This window comes from Panulirus ornatus, chromosome 20 (genome assembly GCF_036320965.1).
Source record: "Panulirus ornatus isolate Po-2019 chromosome 20, ASM3632096v1, whole genome shotgun sequence".
Classification (NCBI taxonomy): domain Eukaryota; kingdom Metazoa; phylum Arthropoda; class Malacostraca; order Decapoda; family Palinuridae; genus Panulirus; species Panulirus ornatus.
Window position 1 is genome coordinate 48,655,579 of NC_092243.1, and position 16,014 is coordinate 48,671,592.

The 16,014-nt window shown below is 40.1% G+C and overlaps 1 protein-coding gene across 2 annotated transcripts in view; it reads left to right on the forward strand.

Moving 5' to 3' along the window:
• The window catches only part of LOC139755988 (uncharacterized), a 540,334-nt gene extending 525,077 nt beyond the window's left edge, over positions 1-15,257 (forward strand). Inside the window, exons 6-7 of one of the 2 annotated variants that reach the window (XR_011714233.1) lie at positions 9,146-12,983; positions 13,818-15,257. Coding sequence is in view for 1 of the 2 variants with exons in the window: in XM_071674896.1 (XP_071530997.1) it covers positions 9,146-9,406 (261 nt within the window). In the remaining variant the exon portion in view is untranslated. Of the gene's footprint in view, positions 1-9,145; positions 13,262-13,817 lie in introns of those variants that run through there. The other variant, XM_071674896.1, reaches the window with a different exon arrangement.
• The last annotated feature ends 757 nt before the right edge of the window (positions 15,258-16,014 follow it).

Below are 16,014 nucleotides of genomic sequence, written 5' to 3' on the forward strand. Positions count from 1 at the left end.
AAGTTGTGTGGGGCCTGGATGTGGAAAGGGAGCTGTGGTTTTGGTGCATTATACATGACAGCCATAGACTGAGTGTGAACGAATGTGACCTTTGTTGTCTTTTTCCTGACAATACCTCGCGTGCATGTGGGGGGAGGGTGTTGTCATTTCATATATGGCGTGGTGGTGATGGGAATGAATAAAGGCAGCAAGTATGAATTATATACATGTGTATATATGTATATGTGTGTATGTATATATATATATATATATATATATATATATATATATATATATATATATATATATATGTATATGTTGAAATGTATAGGTATGTATTTGTGCGTGTGTGGACATGTATGTATATACATGTGTATGTGGGTGGGTTGGGCCATTCTTTCATCTGCTTCCTTGCGCTACCTCGCTAACATTGGAGACAGCGACAAAGTATAATGAATAAATAAATAAATGTATATATTGGAAAGGATCACAATTTTCCACATCATCAAGCATATCCTTATGAGTCCAGTGGAAAAATGAAACATAAGTTCCTAAGTGCACTTTAGTGTAATAATTGCATCATCAAGGGAGATACAAGAAAGAAATGTAATAGTCAGTTGATATACAATGAAGAGACAAAGCTAGGACACCATTTGGTAAAAAAGTGTTTTGGTCAAGGTGGTTTGTGAAGTGAGAGGGTCTGAGAGAATGATTTGGTAAAAGAGAAGAGGTAGTGAAAGCTTTACGGGTGATGAAAGCCGGCAAGGCGATGGGTTTGGATGGTATTGCAGTGGAATTTATTAAAAAAGGGGATGACTGTATTGTTGACTGGTTGGTGAGGATATTCAGTGTATGTATGGTTCATGGTGAAGTGCTGAGGATTGGCGGAATGCATGCATAGTGCCATTTTACAAAGGCAAAGGGGATAAAGGTGAGTGCTCAAATTACAGAGGTATAAGTTTGTCGAGTATTCCTGGGAAATCATATGGTAGGGTATTGATTGAGAGGGTGAAGGCATGTACAGAGCATCAGATTGGGGAATAGCAGTGTGGTTTCAGAAGTGGTGGAGGATGTGTGGATCAGGTGTTTGCTTTGAAGAATATATGTGAGAAATACTTAGAAAAACAGATGGATTTTTATGTTGCATTTCTGGATCTGGAGAAGGCATATGATAGAGTTGATAGAGATGCTCTGTGGAAGGTATTAAGAGTATATGGTGTGGGAGGTAAGTTGCTAGAAGCAGTGAAAAGCTTTCATCGAGGATGTAAGGCATGTGTACGAGTAGGAAGAGAGAAAAGTGATTGGTTCCCAGTGAGTGTTGGTTTGCAGCAGGGGTGCGCGCTGTCTCCATGGTTGTTTAATTTGTTTGTGGATGGGGCTGTTAGGGAGGTGAATCCAAGGGTTTTGGAAAGAGGGGCAAGTATGCAGTCTGTTGTGGATGAGAGGGCTTGGGAAGTGAGTCAGTTGTTGTTTGCTGATGATACAGTGCTGGTGGCTGATTCTGGTGAGTAACTGCAGAAGCTGGTGACTGAGTTTGGTAAAGTGTGTGAAAGAAGAAATTGAGAGTAGATGTGAATAAGAGCAAGGTTATTAGGTTCAGTAGGGTTGAGGGACAAGTCAGTTGGGAGGTAAGTTTGAATGGAGAAAAACTGAAGGAAGTGAAGTGTTTTAGATATCTGTGAGTGGATTTGGCAGCGGATGGAACCATGGAAGTGGAAGTGAGTCACAGGGTTGGGGAGGGGGCGAAGGTTCTGGGAGCATTGAAGAATGTGTGGAAGGTGAGAATGTTATTTGGGAGAGCAAAAATGGGTATGTTTGATGGAATAGTGGTTCCAACAATGTTATATGGTTGTGAGGCATGGGCTATGGATAGGGTTGTGTGGAGGAGAGTGAATGTGTTGGAAATGAGATGTTTGAGGACAATATGTGGTGAGGTGGTTTGACCGAGTAAGTAATGAAAGGGTAAAAGAGATGTGTGGTAATAAAAAGAGAGAGCAGAAGAGGGTGTATTGAAATGGTTTGGTCACATGGAGAGAATGAGCGAGGAAAGATTGACAAAGAGGATATATGTGTCAGAGATGGAGGGAACGAGAAGTGGGAGACCAAATTGGAAATGGAAGGATGGAGTGAAAAAGATTTTGAACGATCGGGGCCTGAACATACAGGAGGGTGAAAGGAGTGCAAGGAATAGAGTGAACTGGAACGATTTGGTATACTGTGGTTGATGTGATGTCAATGGATTGATGCTTCACATGGCCTGGTTCAATCCATTGACAGCACGTCAACCCCGGTATACCACATCGTTCCAATTCACTCTATTCCTTCTACTCCTTTCACTCTCCTGTATGTTCAGGCCCCGATTGCTCAAAATCTTTTTCACTCCATCCTTCCATTTCCAATTTGGTCTCCCACTTCTCCTCGTTTCCTCCATCTCTGACACATATATCCTCTTTGTCAATCTTTCCTCGCTCATTCTCTCCATGTGACCAAACTGTTTCAATACACCCTCTTCTGCTCTCTCAACCACACTCTTTTTATTACCACATATCCCTCTTACTCTTTCATTACTTACTTGATCAAACCACCTCACACCACATATTGTCCTCAAACATCTCATTTCCAACACATCCACCCTCCTCCGCACAACCCTATCTATAGCCCATGCCTCATAACCATATAACATTGTTTTAACCACTATTCCTTCAAACATACCCATTTTTGCTTTCTGAGATAATGTTCTCACCTTCCACACATTTAACGAGATAATGTTCTCACCTTCCACACATTTTTCAACACTCCCAGAACATTTGGCCCCTCCCCCACCCTGTGACTCACTTCTGCTTCCATGGTTCCATCCGATGCCAAATCCACTCACAGATATCTAAAAAACTTCACTTCCTCCAGTTTTTCTCTTATGTAAACATACCTTCCAATTGACTTGTCCCTCAACCCTACTGTACCTAATAACCTTGCTCTTATTCACATTTACTCTCAGCTTTCTTCTTTCACACACTTTACAATACTCAGTCACCAGCTTCTGCAGTTTCTCACTCGAATCAGCCACCAGCACTGTATCATCAGCGAACAACAACTGACTCACTTCCCAAGCCCTCTCATCCACAACAGACTGCATATTTGCTCCTCTCTCCAAAACTCTTGCATTCACCTCCCTAACAACCCCGTCCATAAACAAAAACAAATTGAACAACCATGGAGACATCCTGCACCCCTTCCACAAACCGACATTCACTGAGAACCGATCATTTTCTTCTCTTCCTACTCATACACATCCCTTACATCCTCAATAAAAACTTTTCACTGCTTCCACATCTTACCTCCCACACCATGTACTCTTAATACCTTCCAAAGAGCATCTCTATCAACTCTATCATATTCCTTCTCCAGATCCATAAATGCTACATACAAATCCATTTGTTTTTCTAAGTATTTCTCACATACATTCTTTAAAGCAAACTCCTGATCCACACATCCTCTACCACTTCTGAAACCACACTGCTCTTCCCCAATCTGATTCTCTGTACATGCCTTCACCCACTCAGTCAATACCCTCCCATATAATTTCCCAGGAATACTCAACAAACTTATACCTCTGTAATTAGAACACTCACCTTTATCCCCTTTGCCTTTGTATTATGGCACTATGCATGCATTCTGCCAATCCTCAGGCACATCACCATGAGCCATACATACACTGAATATCATCACCAACCAGTCAACAAAACAGTCACCCCCTTTTTTAATCAATTCCACTGCAATACCATCCAAACCCGCTGCCTTGCCGGCTTTCATCTTCCGCAAAGCTTTTACTACCTCTTCTCTGTTTACCATGTCATTCTCCCTGACCCTATCAATTTGCACACCACGTCGACCAAAACACCCTATATCTGCCACTCTATCATCTAACACATTCAGCAAACCTTCAAAATACTCACTCCATATCCTTCTCACACCACCACTTGTTATTACTTCCCCATTACCACCCTTCACCGATGTTCCCATTTGTTCTCTTGTCTTACGCACTTTATTTACCTCCTTCCAGAACATCTTTTTATTCTCCCTAAAATTTAATGATACTCTCTCACCCCAACTCTCATTTGCCGCCTTTTTCACCTCTTGCACCTTTCTCTTGACTTGTCTCTTTCTTTTATACATCTCCCGGTCATTTGCACTATTTCCCTGCAAAAATCGTCCATATGCCTCTCTCTTCTCTTTCACTAATAATCTTACTTCTTCATCCCACCACTCACTACCCTCTCTAATCTGCCCACCTTCCATGCATCTCATGCCACAAGCATCTTTTGCGCAAGCCATCACTGCTTCCCTAAATACATCCCATTCCTCCCCACTCCCCTTATGTCCTTTGCTCTCACCTTTTTCCATTCTGCACCTAGTCTCTCCTGGTACTTCCTCACACAAGTCTCCTTTCCAAGCTCACTTACTCTCACCACTCTCTTCACTCCAAAATTCTCTATTCTTTTCTGAAAAGCTCTACAAATATTCACCTTCACCCCACAAGATAATGATCAGACATCCCTGCAGTTGCACTTCTCAGCACATTAACATCCAAAAGTCTCTCTTTCACGCGTTTACCAATTAACACGTAATCCAATAACACTCTCTGGCCATCTCTCCTACTTACATACATATGCTTTTGTATATCTCTCTTTTAAATCCACTTTTATACACAGTTATATACATACGAGCAGATACACATACATTTACATATAAACATATATACTCTAATACATACACATATATACACTTATACATACACATATATACACTTGTACATATTCATACTTGCTTGCTTTCATCCATTACTGGCATCACCCCTCTCCATAGGAAACAGCTTCGCCACACCCTGCATCAATGAGGTAATGCCAGGATAACAGACAAGAAAAGGCCCTATTCATTTGCACTCAATCTCTAGCTGGCAGGTGTAATGCACTGAAGCCACACTTCCCTATCCACATCCAGGCCCCTCTCACCTTTTCATGATTTACCCCAGACGTTTCACATGCCCTGATTCAGTCCATTGACAGCACGTCGACCCTGGTACATATACATATGTATATAAACACCCACACACACATACAGACATATGCAAGTACTTCTTGATTTATATGCTAATCATGGTTTTGTAAATAGTCATGTAAATAAAAAATGCCTGAATCAAAGAATGTTGATAGTGGAGATTATCCAGTTTTGTTGTTTAATGAGACAGTACTGAGTATCATACCACTGAAAAGCTACAGTCTATATGTGCCAGGAAATGAATGTTACTATGATACACATGCTGTACAATTAATTCTAGTAGATAACAGCAGAAAATAAAAAACTTAATTCTAAGACTTACAGCTTTTCTTGAGTTGCTTACTGGTGCTGATGGAGAAAGAGGAGGTGGTAAGTGGAGGGGACCAGATGAGGAAGGGTTCATATGGGTTGGATGACAGTTGGCAAAGTTGGTAGTGATAATCCAGTGTGCTTAGCTATTGTCACAAGATGTTGATGACAGGCTTAAACCATTAATGGTCTAAGCCTGCATTCACCTTTGGAGTTGCCCCTCCACTAGCAGTGTGAGATGATACTTGACAGCTTTGAATCATGGTGCAGTCTTCCCTTCATGGGAAATGTACATTCTTGAAGGCTTTCTCTTCCATAATGATCTGGTCTTGTCCCCATTAAAAATATACGTAGGAGAATAACTGCCTTTTTTGATAATGATGTTGAGGGCTCCCAGGAAATTTTTGGCAGGAATGACATTAGCGGAGACGGCTGTACCAGTCATCTTGATCTTGTGGTAATTATAGTGTTTCCTAAAATTTGCAAACCAACCATAACTTGCTTAATGTGTCATTGGTGCTACTCTTTCTGGTGCCAAGTCATCACATATACTCCTGGCCTTTGCTTGTATCACAAGTATGTTGATGGCAACATTTTCATGAGTCTGGTATATGATCTGTGTTCAACATTCCTTCCATTATTTCCAACATTAACTTTAGAAATACAAGGTCTAAGATGTACTGTTAATGCTTCTTTCTTGGCTTTCTCCTTGAACTTCTCTGCATCATCACCAATGGTCGATAAAGTAGATTCACTAAGTCTAAGGGCATGTTCACATAAGCTATTTGTTCATCTGTCTCATATATATGAGCACATTCATCTTAACTTTAGTGATGGCCTTACCCTTCTTAGCACCACTAGTACCAGGAGAACTTAATAGGTGGTTTGATGGCATAATGCATGGGACAAAACACATGCAGCATTTGGTACAGTATAGTGCAGCACAAAATACTGGAGCATTCATGAATGTAGACTGTGTCTACGTACTGAGAATTGAAAGATGGGAAGCTGCTCATTGATGTGACCCATAAGTTCTCTACTCTTCTTGCACAGTGCTGACAACTTTACATCATTGCACTGTGAGCTCAACAATGAAATTGTTATCCAGATTTAAGCCAACTTAGATTTAAAAAGGGTGTGAATAGACTTTGTGTGTTATTCTAAAGATGGCACAAATCAGATGCACATAAATCAAAAATTCCTTGTACTCGCATAACTGAATGACTCTCAAATACCCACACAGATAACAGATTTAGTACTTTTTCTCATTATACACTAATATTGATGCAATGAATTGAATTTTTGACCTTTAAACTATGTAAGACATACTGTTCAAACTTAAAATCAAGAGAATATTCCACTTATGAGTGAAGATATAGTGAAAAGTAGTCTTGATATGATGGCTGTTTTGAAATAGAAATCGCCTCTGTAGCTTGATATCTATAAACCTAAACATGAGTTTCCAGAATTTCTTAAATCACAAACTTTCTAAAAATGTGTAATTTAGAAAATGCTTACAAACACTCTAAACTACTTGCAGAGTACTATGCTTTTGATTCTGGCATTCCTCTACTTTTTATGGTTCCACTAGTCTTCCTCGTATGCCAGTGCTTAATTTTTCTCTTAGAATATTTGTGTACTTTCTGACATCTTGATTCCTAGAAGGTTCAAATTATGGATAACATAGTTTATATGGTTCTAAAGATACATTCCATAGATTTGGTTTTAATCTTGCATGAGCTTTTCAGACAATCCCTACTGACCATAAACTTTCTAAATACAATCCATTTCTAACCTGGGTGGCCTTTCACCATTCACATATAGACAAGAAAGCTTCGCCTAGGTTATCTTTAAAGGCATGGAAGCTTGACATCACAAATAACAAAGACATGATAACTTTCTTAAGCAATAAATACATCACTTAGAAAGACATCAGTAATAACAAACACACCGCCTTGGCTTCTCCAGTGCTCATTCATTTTCTGTTTTCATTTAGAATTTGACTCCTGGAAAGTTTGGCGGTCAAGTAGGAAAAAATGAAAGTGTGGTAAGTCAGCATCATTGTGGATATATCAAAAGTTTTGAAAAAGTTTGGCATCAGACTTTTTTCAGACGTTTTCCCCCAAAAACTTTCATTTGGCTGTCTTAATCCCCTCTACCCCTGGATCTTCTCTTTCCTAATTGTAGTGTCTGTGAAGTGTTAAGTGTTAAATACATCTCTTTGATAACTACTTTCCATTACCACAGGAGTTCTTCTGGAATTTTTATCTGATAATCTGATAAAGATAAAGACCCTACAAACACATTTGAAGCTTAGGACAATCTCTTTATTTACCCTGCTTAGTACCTCTTTACCAACACCCTCAGCAAGTACCTTGATACATTTTTCTTGACTTTTGTTCACAGCCAATACTGTGATGAATCAAACTTCTTTACATTTGAGGTATATAGAACCCAAGTACTAATTACTGATTATGGAAAGTTTTGAACTATCTGATCCAGAACATGACTCTGATTGCAGACTCTCTACCCACAATAACATTCTAGAACTAACATTAAACTGCATTTATCACACAGCTTTAAACTTGCTAAAAATACTTGTGAAAGACCTAGCTTTCTTTTTGCTACCCATTCTATCTTGCATCTTCCCATATGTTCATTCTTCCCAGAAATACTGTTCTTACATATGGGGAAATGTATCCAAATCCTCTTAGCCATTGCAAAATCCAGTTCATGGCTGTTCACTTTACAGATGACCGAACTTTAACTTCAAGCCTTTCAGCCTTTCATATTCACTGTTCTTTAGCCTCTCTTTGGTTTCACAGTTGGGCCTTCATATGAAATTTAGTCCATTATGTCTAGGTACTTGCAGTTTCAGTTCTTGTCATCTGTGTATTATTGATATCCTTTGCATGCAAACAATATCATCTCTTTTCATTACTTATTTCCTACAATTCCCATCACTGGAACTCCCTTCCTGTTCCAAGTGTTTCCTTCCTTAAATAACTGCAACTTTTCACCTGAGAAGTGTGTATAATTCTTGTGTTGTCTCATCTTCAGTGAAAAGCAAAGCAAAGTGATCTTTTACAAGATGAACAAAGTATATCACAATGAGTGTACTATAGTTATGTGCCTCTTTGCTACTTTTTTGATGAAAATGAAAATGATGAACAAGAAATTTTGTTTTCATAAGCAAAAGGTTGATAGTCTCTCACACACACCCAACTACACACACACAGAAAAAAGTCTGAAGAAATTTTCATTTGTGACTATCATGAACTAGAGTACTTTGGTTTGCAAGTTTTTAATTAGCACAACGTGCATCTCCAAACCTACCAATTTGAGAATCACTTCTATAAAACTTTTAACTTCCAGAGATTGTACTAATGTTTATCTCAGAGGTGTATATGCTGTTTTACTGTCCTGGGTTTTTCAGTTCTTGTAGTGAAGACTTTTTTTAATGAGAACTCTTTTAGGGTGTGATGAACTGCTGTTAATAGCTATACAAAGTTGAGTGGCTGTAACCAATACAGATTTAATACAAAATAAGAATTATGTCCTCTGTACTATGGAATATTCATCAGTGTGTTTTGCATAGATTTCATATTTTTAGCAATGTTACATATATCAAAGTCTCTAATATGTTTCAAAAGATATGATTTTTTCCTTGAGCTACTAATGAATATGTGCTTGAGCAAGCCCCGTACTCTTACATAGAACTGTAAAAAAAGCATGAATTAATGACTAAAATTAAGCACATCAGCTGTTGTAGATTAAATTCATTCACCACGGTTTCCTACAGGTTTTGGTGGAGAGTGGTGTCGAGATGCCAGTCGTGGGAGGACCCATTGCAACTGGAAACGCTGGGGCAGGTGGCAAAGGTTACCAATGCCATCACTGCTCTTATACAACACTCAGAAAATATGACCTCACCAGACATATGCGTACTCACACAGGAGAAAAGCCTTGGTCCTGTCCACACTGTAACCATCAGTTTGCTTTGAAACATAACCTAAAGAGTCACCTTCGCACTCATAAAAGAGAAAATCCATTATTTCTGTAGCAAGAAACCTCAAAGATCAGGAAAGTTATAGAAGTATGAGCAATGATATAGTTATCTGTTATTAATGTTGAATTTTATTTTAAGTGTAATTTTCTGACATGGTAATCCTTATGATTTCGTTCAGGGTACATTAAACAGGTGAAAGACAAATGTACTAAATGGTATAGATTGTGTCAATTGGCTTTTAACTGAGACATAATATGTTAAAGATATATCAAATTACACAGAACTATAGCATAATTGATGTGTGTGACAAATTGGTGTATAATTTGGAAGAATAAAAACTGTAGGTATATGGCTTTATAAGCACTGTTTATGTAATAGGATTTTAATTTGAAAATGATAAGCACAGATAGAGGATATGTGAATATATGGGCCATGGCATTGTTTTAAAGAATTTTTGTGGGAAATACTTAGAAAAACAAAAGGGTTTGTATGTGTCATTTATGGATGTGGTGGAAGCATGTAATAAAGATGCTTTGTGGAACGTATTACAGTTATATGATGTGGGAGGAAAGCTACTAGCAGCAGTGAAGAGTTTCTATCGAGAGATTAAGGTGTGTGTATGAGTAGAAAGAGAGGAGGCTGAGTGGTTCCAGTTGAAGATGAGTCTGCAGCAGAAGTGTGTGATGGCTTTTAATTTGTTTATAGATGGTTTGGTGAGGGGTGAATGCAAAGGTCTTGGAGGGAGGGTTAGGTCAGCAGTCTATTGGATGTGGGCTGCCTGGGAGGTGAGTCATCCCTGGTGGCAGTTTTGGGTGAGAAGCTGTAAAAGTTGAAATCTGTATTTGAGAGAATGAATGAAAAGGGAAAGCTGAGAGTAATTGTGAATGAGTAAGGTTATAGAGTTTAACAGTGGAGAGAGACAGGTTGGATGGAGTCTGTGTTTGAATGAAGAGAACCTGGAGGACGTTTTGGTGTTAGGAGTAATTATGGCAGTGGATGGAACCATGGGAGCTTATGTAAAGTATAGGGTGGAGGAGGGGCTAAGGTCATGGGCACATTGAGTGCTTGCAAAGAGAGGCCACCATCTGAGAACCAAGATGGGTATGTTTAATGGTATAGTCATCCCATAGTGTTGTAAGGAAATGCGGCATGGGCTCTAGATAAAAAGTATGGAGGAGGGTGGACATGTTGGAAATGTTTGAGCTCAAATTTTGATGTGAGGGACTGATTGATTAAGAAATTATATGGTAAAAGAGAGGTGTGATATCAAGATGTGTATGAGAGAATGTGATATGACCAGATAGAATAAAGAAGTGATGGGGTATATGAAAGATTTAGTATGGCTGGGAATGCAAGGGAAATGAATTATGGAGTGGTAGAATGGATGAGGTTTGGGTGTGTGGAAAGAATGTAAGTTGAGAAATTTACAAGGAGAGTGTATGATAGTATGATTGAAAGGGTTGGTGTGAGAGGAAGAACACCTGTGACTCGAGAAAATTGAGTGGAAAAGTTCATAAGGGAGAGAAATGCACGGAATGGTCTGTGGAATTGGATCAAGTGGAAACTCTTTTGCCATGGTCACCCACTTGGTAGGAATTCCCTGAAGGAACAGGCATCAGAGATATAGATAGGTAGTTGAATAGGATTTGCTGAAGTGATTTGGACGTATAGGGATGATGATGAAGAGACTATACATGTCATAAGTGAAGGGAACAAAGAGAAAGGGAAAACTGAGTAGAAGGAATGATGAAAATGAAAGTTGTTTTGAGTAGCTTGGGCCTGAACATACTGGAGGGTGTGAGGCATGCATAGGACTGAACAGAATAGAATGGTGTAGTATACAAGGGAAGACATATTAGGGCATTTGAAGTGGTCATGGGGAGAGGTCTTTGGGGCTTATCTGTGAATTGGGGTTTTGTATTCAGTGCCTTATGCATGACAGCTTGAGAGTGGATGTGAGCGAATGAGGCTTGTGCTACCTTGCATACAAGGAATAGAGTGAATTGGAACGATGTGGTATACTGGAGTTGACATGCTGTCAATGGATTGAACCAGGGCATTGATTGAGGGTATTGATTGAGAGGGTGAAGGCATGTACAGAGCATCAGATTGGGGAAAAACAGTGTGGTTTCAGAAGTGGTAGAGGATGTGTGGATCAGGTGTTTGCTTTGAAGAATGTATGTGAGAAATACTTAGAAAAGCAAATGGATTTGTATGTAGCATTTATGGATCTGTAGAAGGCATATGATAGAGTTGATAGAGATGCTCTGTGGAAGGTATTAAGAATATATGGTGTGGGAGGCAGATTGTTAGAAGCAGTGAAAAGTTTTTATCGAGGATGTAAGGCATGTGTATGTGTAGGAAGAGAGCAAAGTGATATGTTCTCAGTGAATGTTGGTTTGCGGCAGGGGTGCTGATGTCTCCATGGTTGTTTAATTTGTTTATGGATGGGGTTGTTAGGGAGGTGAATGCAAGAGTTTTGGAAAGAGGGGCAAGTATGCAGTCTGTTGTGGATGAGAGAGTTTATGAAGTGAGTCAGTTGTTGTTCGCTGATGATACAGCGCTGGTGGCTGATTCTGGTGAGAAACTGCAGAAGCTGGTGACCGAGTTTGGTAAAGTGTGTGAAAGAAGAAAGCTGAGAGTAAATGTGAATAAGAGCAAGGTTATTAGGTACAGTAGGGTTGAGGGACAAGTCAATTGGGAGGTAAGTTTGAATGGAGAAAAGCTGGAGGAAGTGAAGTGTTTTAGATATCTGTGAGTGGATTTGGCAGTGGATGGAACCATGGAAGCGGAAGTGAATCATAGGGTGGAGGAGGGGGCAAAAGTTCTGGGAGTGTTGAAGAATGTGTGGAAGTCGAGAACATTATCTTGGAGAGCAAAAATGGGTGTGTTTGAAGGAATAGAGGTTCCAACAATGTTATATGGTTGCGAGGCGTGGGCTACAGATAGTTGTGCAGAGGAGGGTGGATGGGCTGGAAATGAGATGTTTGAGGACAATATGTGGTGTGAGGTGATTTGATCAAGTAAGTAATAAAAGGGTAAGAGAGATGTGAGATAATAAAGAGTGTGGTTGAGAGAGCAGAGGAGAGTGTTTTGAAATGGTTTGGTCACATGGAGAGAATGAGTGAGGAAAGATTGACAAAGAGGATGTATGTGTCAGAGGTAGAGGGAACGAGAAGTGGGAGACCAAATTGGAGGTGGAAAGATGGAGTGAAAAAGATTTTGAGCGATTGGGGCCTGAATATGCAGGAGGGTGTAGGGCATGCAAGGAATAGAGTGAATTGGAACGATGTGGTATACCGGGGTCGATGTGCTGTCAGTGGATTGAACCAGGGCATGTGAAGCATCTGGGGTAAACCATGGAAAGTTTTGTGGAGCCTGGATGTGGAAAGGGAACTGTGGTGTTGGTGCATTAGACATGACAGCTAGAGACTGAGTGTGAACAAATGTGGCCTTTGTTGTCTTTTCCTAGCGCTACCTCATGCACATGCGGGGGGAGGGGATTGTTATTTCATGTGTGGCGGGGTGGCAAAGGGAATGAATAAGGGCAGACAGTATGAATTATGTACATGTGTATATATGTAGATGTCTGTATGTGTATATATATATATGTATGTATACATATGTTGAGGTAAGTTTGAATGGAGAAAAACTGGAGGAAGTGAAGTGTTTTAGATATCTGGGAGTGGATCTGTCAGCGGATGGAACCATGGAAGCGGAAGTGGATCATAGGGTGGGGGAGGGGGCGAAAATTTTGGGAGCCTTGAAAAATGTGTGGAAGTCGAGAACATTATCTCGGAAAGCAAAAATGGGTATGTTTGAAGGAATAGTGGTTCCAACAATGTTGTATGGTTGCGAGGCGTGGGCTATGGATAGAGTTGTGCGCAGGAGGATGGATGTGCTGGAAATGAGATGTTTGAGGACAATGTGTGGTGTGAGGTGGTTTGATCGAGTAAGTAACGTAAGGGTAAGAGAGATGTGTGGAAATAAAAAGAGCGTGGTTGAGAGAGCAGAAGAGGGTGTTTTGAAATGGTTTGGGCACATGGAGAGAATGAGTGAGGAAAGATTGACCAAGAGGATATGTGTCGGAGGTGGAGGGAACGAGGAGAAGAGGGAGACCAAATTGGAGGTGGAAAGATGGAGTGAAAAAGATTTTGTGTGATCGGGGCCTGAACATGCAGGAGGGTGTAAGGAGGGCAAGGAATAGAGTGAATTGGAGCGATGTGGTATACAGGGGTTGACGTGCTGTCAGTGGAGTGAATCAAGGCATGTGAGGCGTCTGGGGTGGACCATGGAAAGCTGTGTAGGTATGTATACACGTGTGTGGACATGTGTATGTACATGTGTATGGGGGGGGGGGGTTGGGCCATTTCTTTCGTCTGTTTCCTTGCGCTACCTCGCAGACGCGGGAGACAGCGACAAAGTATAAAAAAAAAAAAAAAAAAAAAAAAAAACATATGTTGAGATGTATAGGTATGTATATGTGCGTATGTGGACGTGTATGTATATACATGTGTATGTGGGTGGGTTAGGCCATTCTTTCATCTGTTTCCTTGCGCTACCTCGCTAACATGGGAGACAGTGACAAAGTATAATAAATAAAAATAAAAAAGATGTATATTTAATTTTTTTTCTCATTACTTACTTGTTTCCTGCATTAGCCTGGAAGCACCAGGGACACACAAAGAAAGGCAGCATCCACCCACCTACAATTTCTAGCTGTTATATGGAATGTGCTGAAAAAAATTTCCCTATCCTCAACAAGGCCCCACATACCTTTCTGTGGTTTACCTCAAAAGTTTCACATGCCCCGATTCAGTCCATTGACCGCACATTGACCTCTGGTATCCCACATTATTCCATTTTACTCTCCTATGCACACCTTTCACTCTTCTGCATCATTAGGTGCTGATCATTCAAAACCTTTTATGCTACATCTTTCCATCTCTGGTTTGGTCAGCCCCTTCAACTTGTTCCCTCCACTTCTGACACATATATTCTCATGTTATCCTTTCATCACTCATTCTCTCCATTTGTCCAAACCATTTCTGCACACCCTCTTAAGCTTTCTCAACCACATTCCATTTATTACCACACCTCTCTCTTACCCTTTCATTATGTTTTCGATCAAACCACCTCACACCATGCATTGTCCTTAGAATTTCCTTTTCAGCATATCCACCTTCCTCCACACATTCTCATTTATAGCCTGTGCCTTTCATCTATATGATATTGATATTGATGGAGCTGCTATACCTTTAAACACCCATTTTTGCCCTCAGTGGGAGGTATCTCTCTCCACACATTATTCAGTGCTCCCAGAACTTTCGCCCACATACTACCCTGTGACACGCTTCCACTTTCTTGGTTCCATTTGCTACCATGTCCACTCCCAGGTATCCAAAACACTTCACTTTCTCCAATTTTCTCCATTCAAACTCATAATCCAACTAATGTGTCCCTCAACCCTGCTAAATCCACTAACCTTGCTTCTGTTCTTATTTGCTCTGAACTTCCTCCTTACACACACTTCCAGCTTTCACCAACTTTTGCAGTTTCTCATTCAAATCCTCCATCATTGCTGTATCATCAGCAAACAACAACTGGCTCACTTCTCAGGCCCTCTCATCCTTCACAGTCCAAAGCAAAAAAAAAAATATATATATATATAGATCCCTGGGGATAGGGGATTAAGAGTACTTCCCACGTATTCCCTGCGTGTCGTAGAAGGCGACTAAAAGGGGAGGGAGCGGGGGGCTGGAAATCCTCCCCTCTCGGTTTTTTTTTAATTTTCCAAAAGAAGGAACAGAGAATTGGGCCAGGTGAGGGTATTCCCTCAAAGGCCCAGTCCTCTGTTCTTAACGCTACCTCGCTAATGCGGGAAATGGCGAATAGTTTGAAAGAAAAAGAAAAAGATATATATATATATATATATATATATATATATATATATATATATATATATATATATATATATATATATTTTTTTTTTTTTTTTTTCATACCATTCGCCATCTCCCGCATCAGTGAGGTAGCGTTGAGAACAGAGGACTGGGCCCTTGAGGGAATATCCTCACCTGGGCCCCTTCTCTGTTCCCTCTTTTGGAAAAAAAAAAAAAAAAAAAAAAAAAAAAAAAAGTGAGAGGGGAGGATTTCCAGCCCCCCGCTCCCTCCCCTTTTAGTTGCCTTCTATGACACGCAGGGAATACGTGGGAAGTATTCTTTCTCCCCTATCCCCAGGGATAATATTGGAATATATATATATATATATATATATATATATATATATATATATATATATATATATTTTTTTCATACTATTCGCTATTTCCCGCGATAGCGAGGTAGCGTTAAGAACAGAGGACTGGGCCTTTGAGGGAATATCCTCACCTGGCCCTCTTCTCTGTTCCCTCTTTTGGAAAATTAAAAAAAAAAAAAAAACGAGAGGGGAGGATTTCCAGCCCCCCGCTCCCTTCCCTTTTAGTCGCCTTCTACGACACGCAGGGAATACGTGGGAAGTATTCTTTCTCCCCTATCCCCTATATATATATATATATATAGATATATATACATTTTTATTTCATCCCTGTTTCCTGCGTTAGTGAGGTAGCACGAGGAAACAGATAAAGACACATCTACTCACATACACATGTATTGCAAGA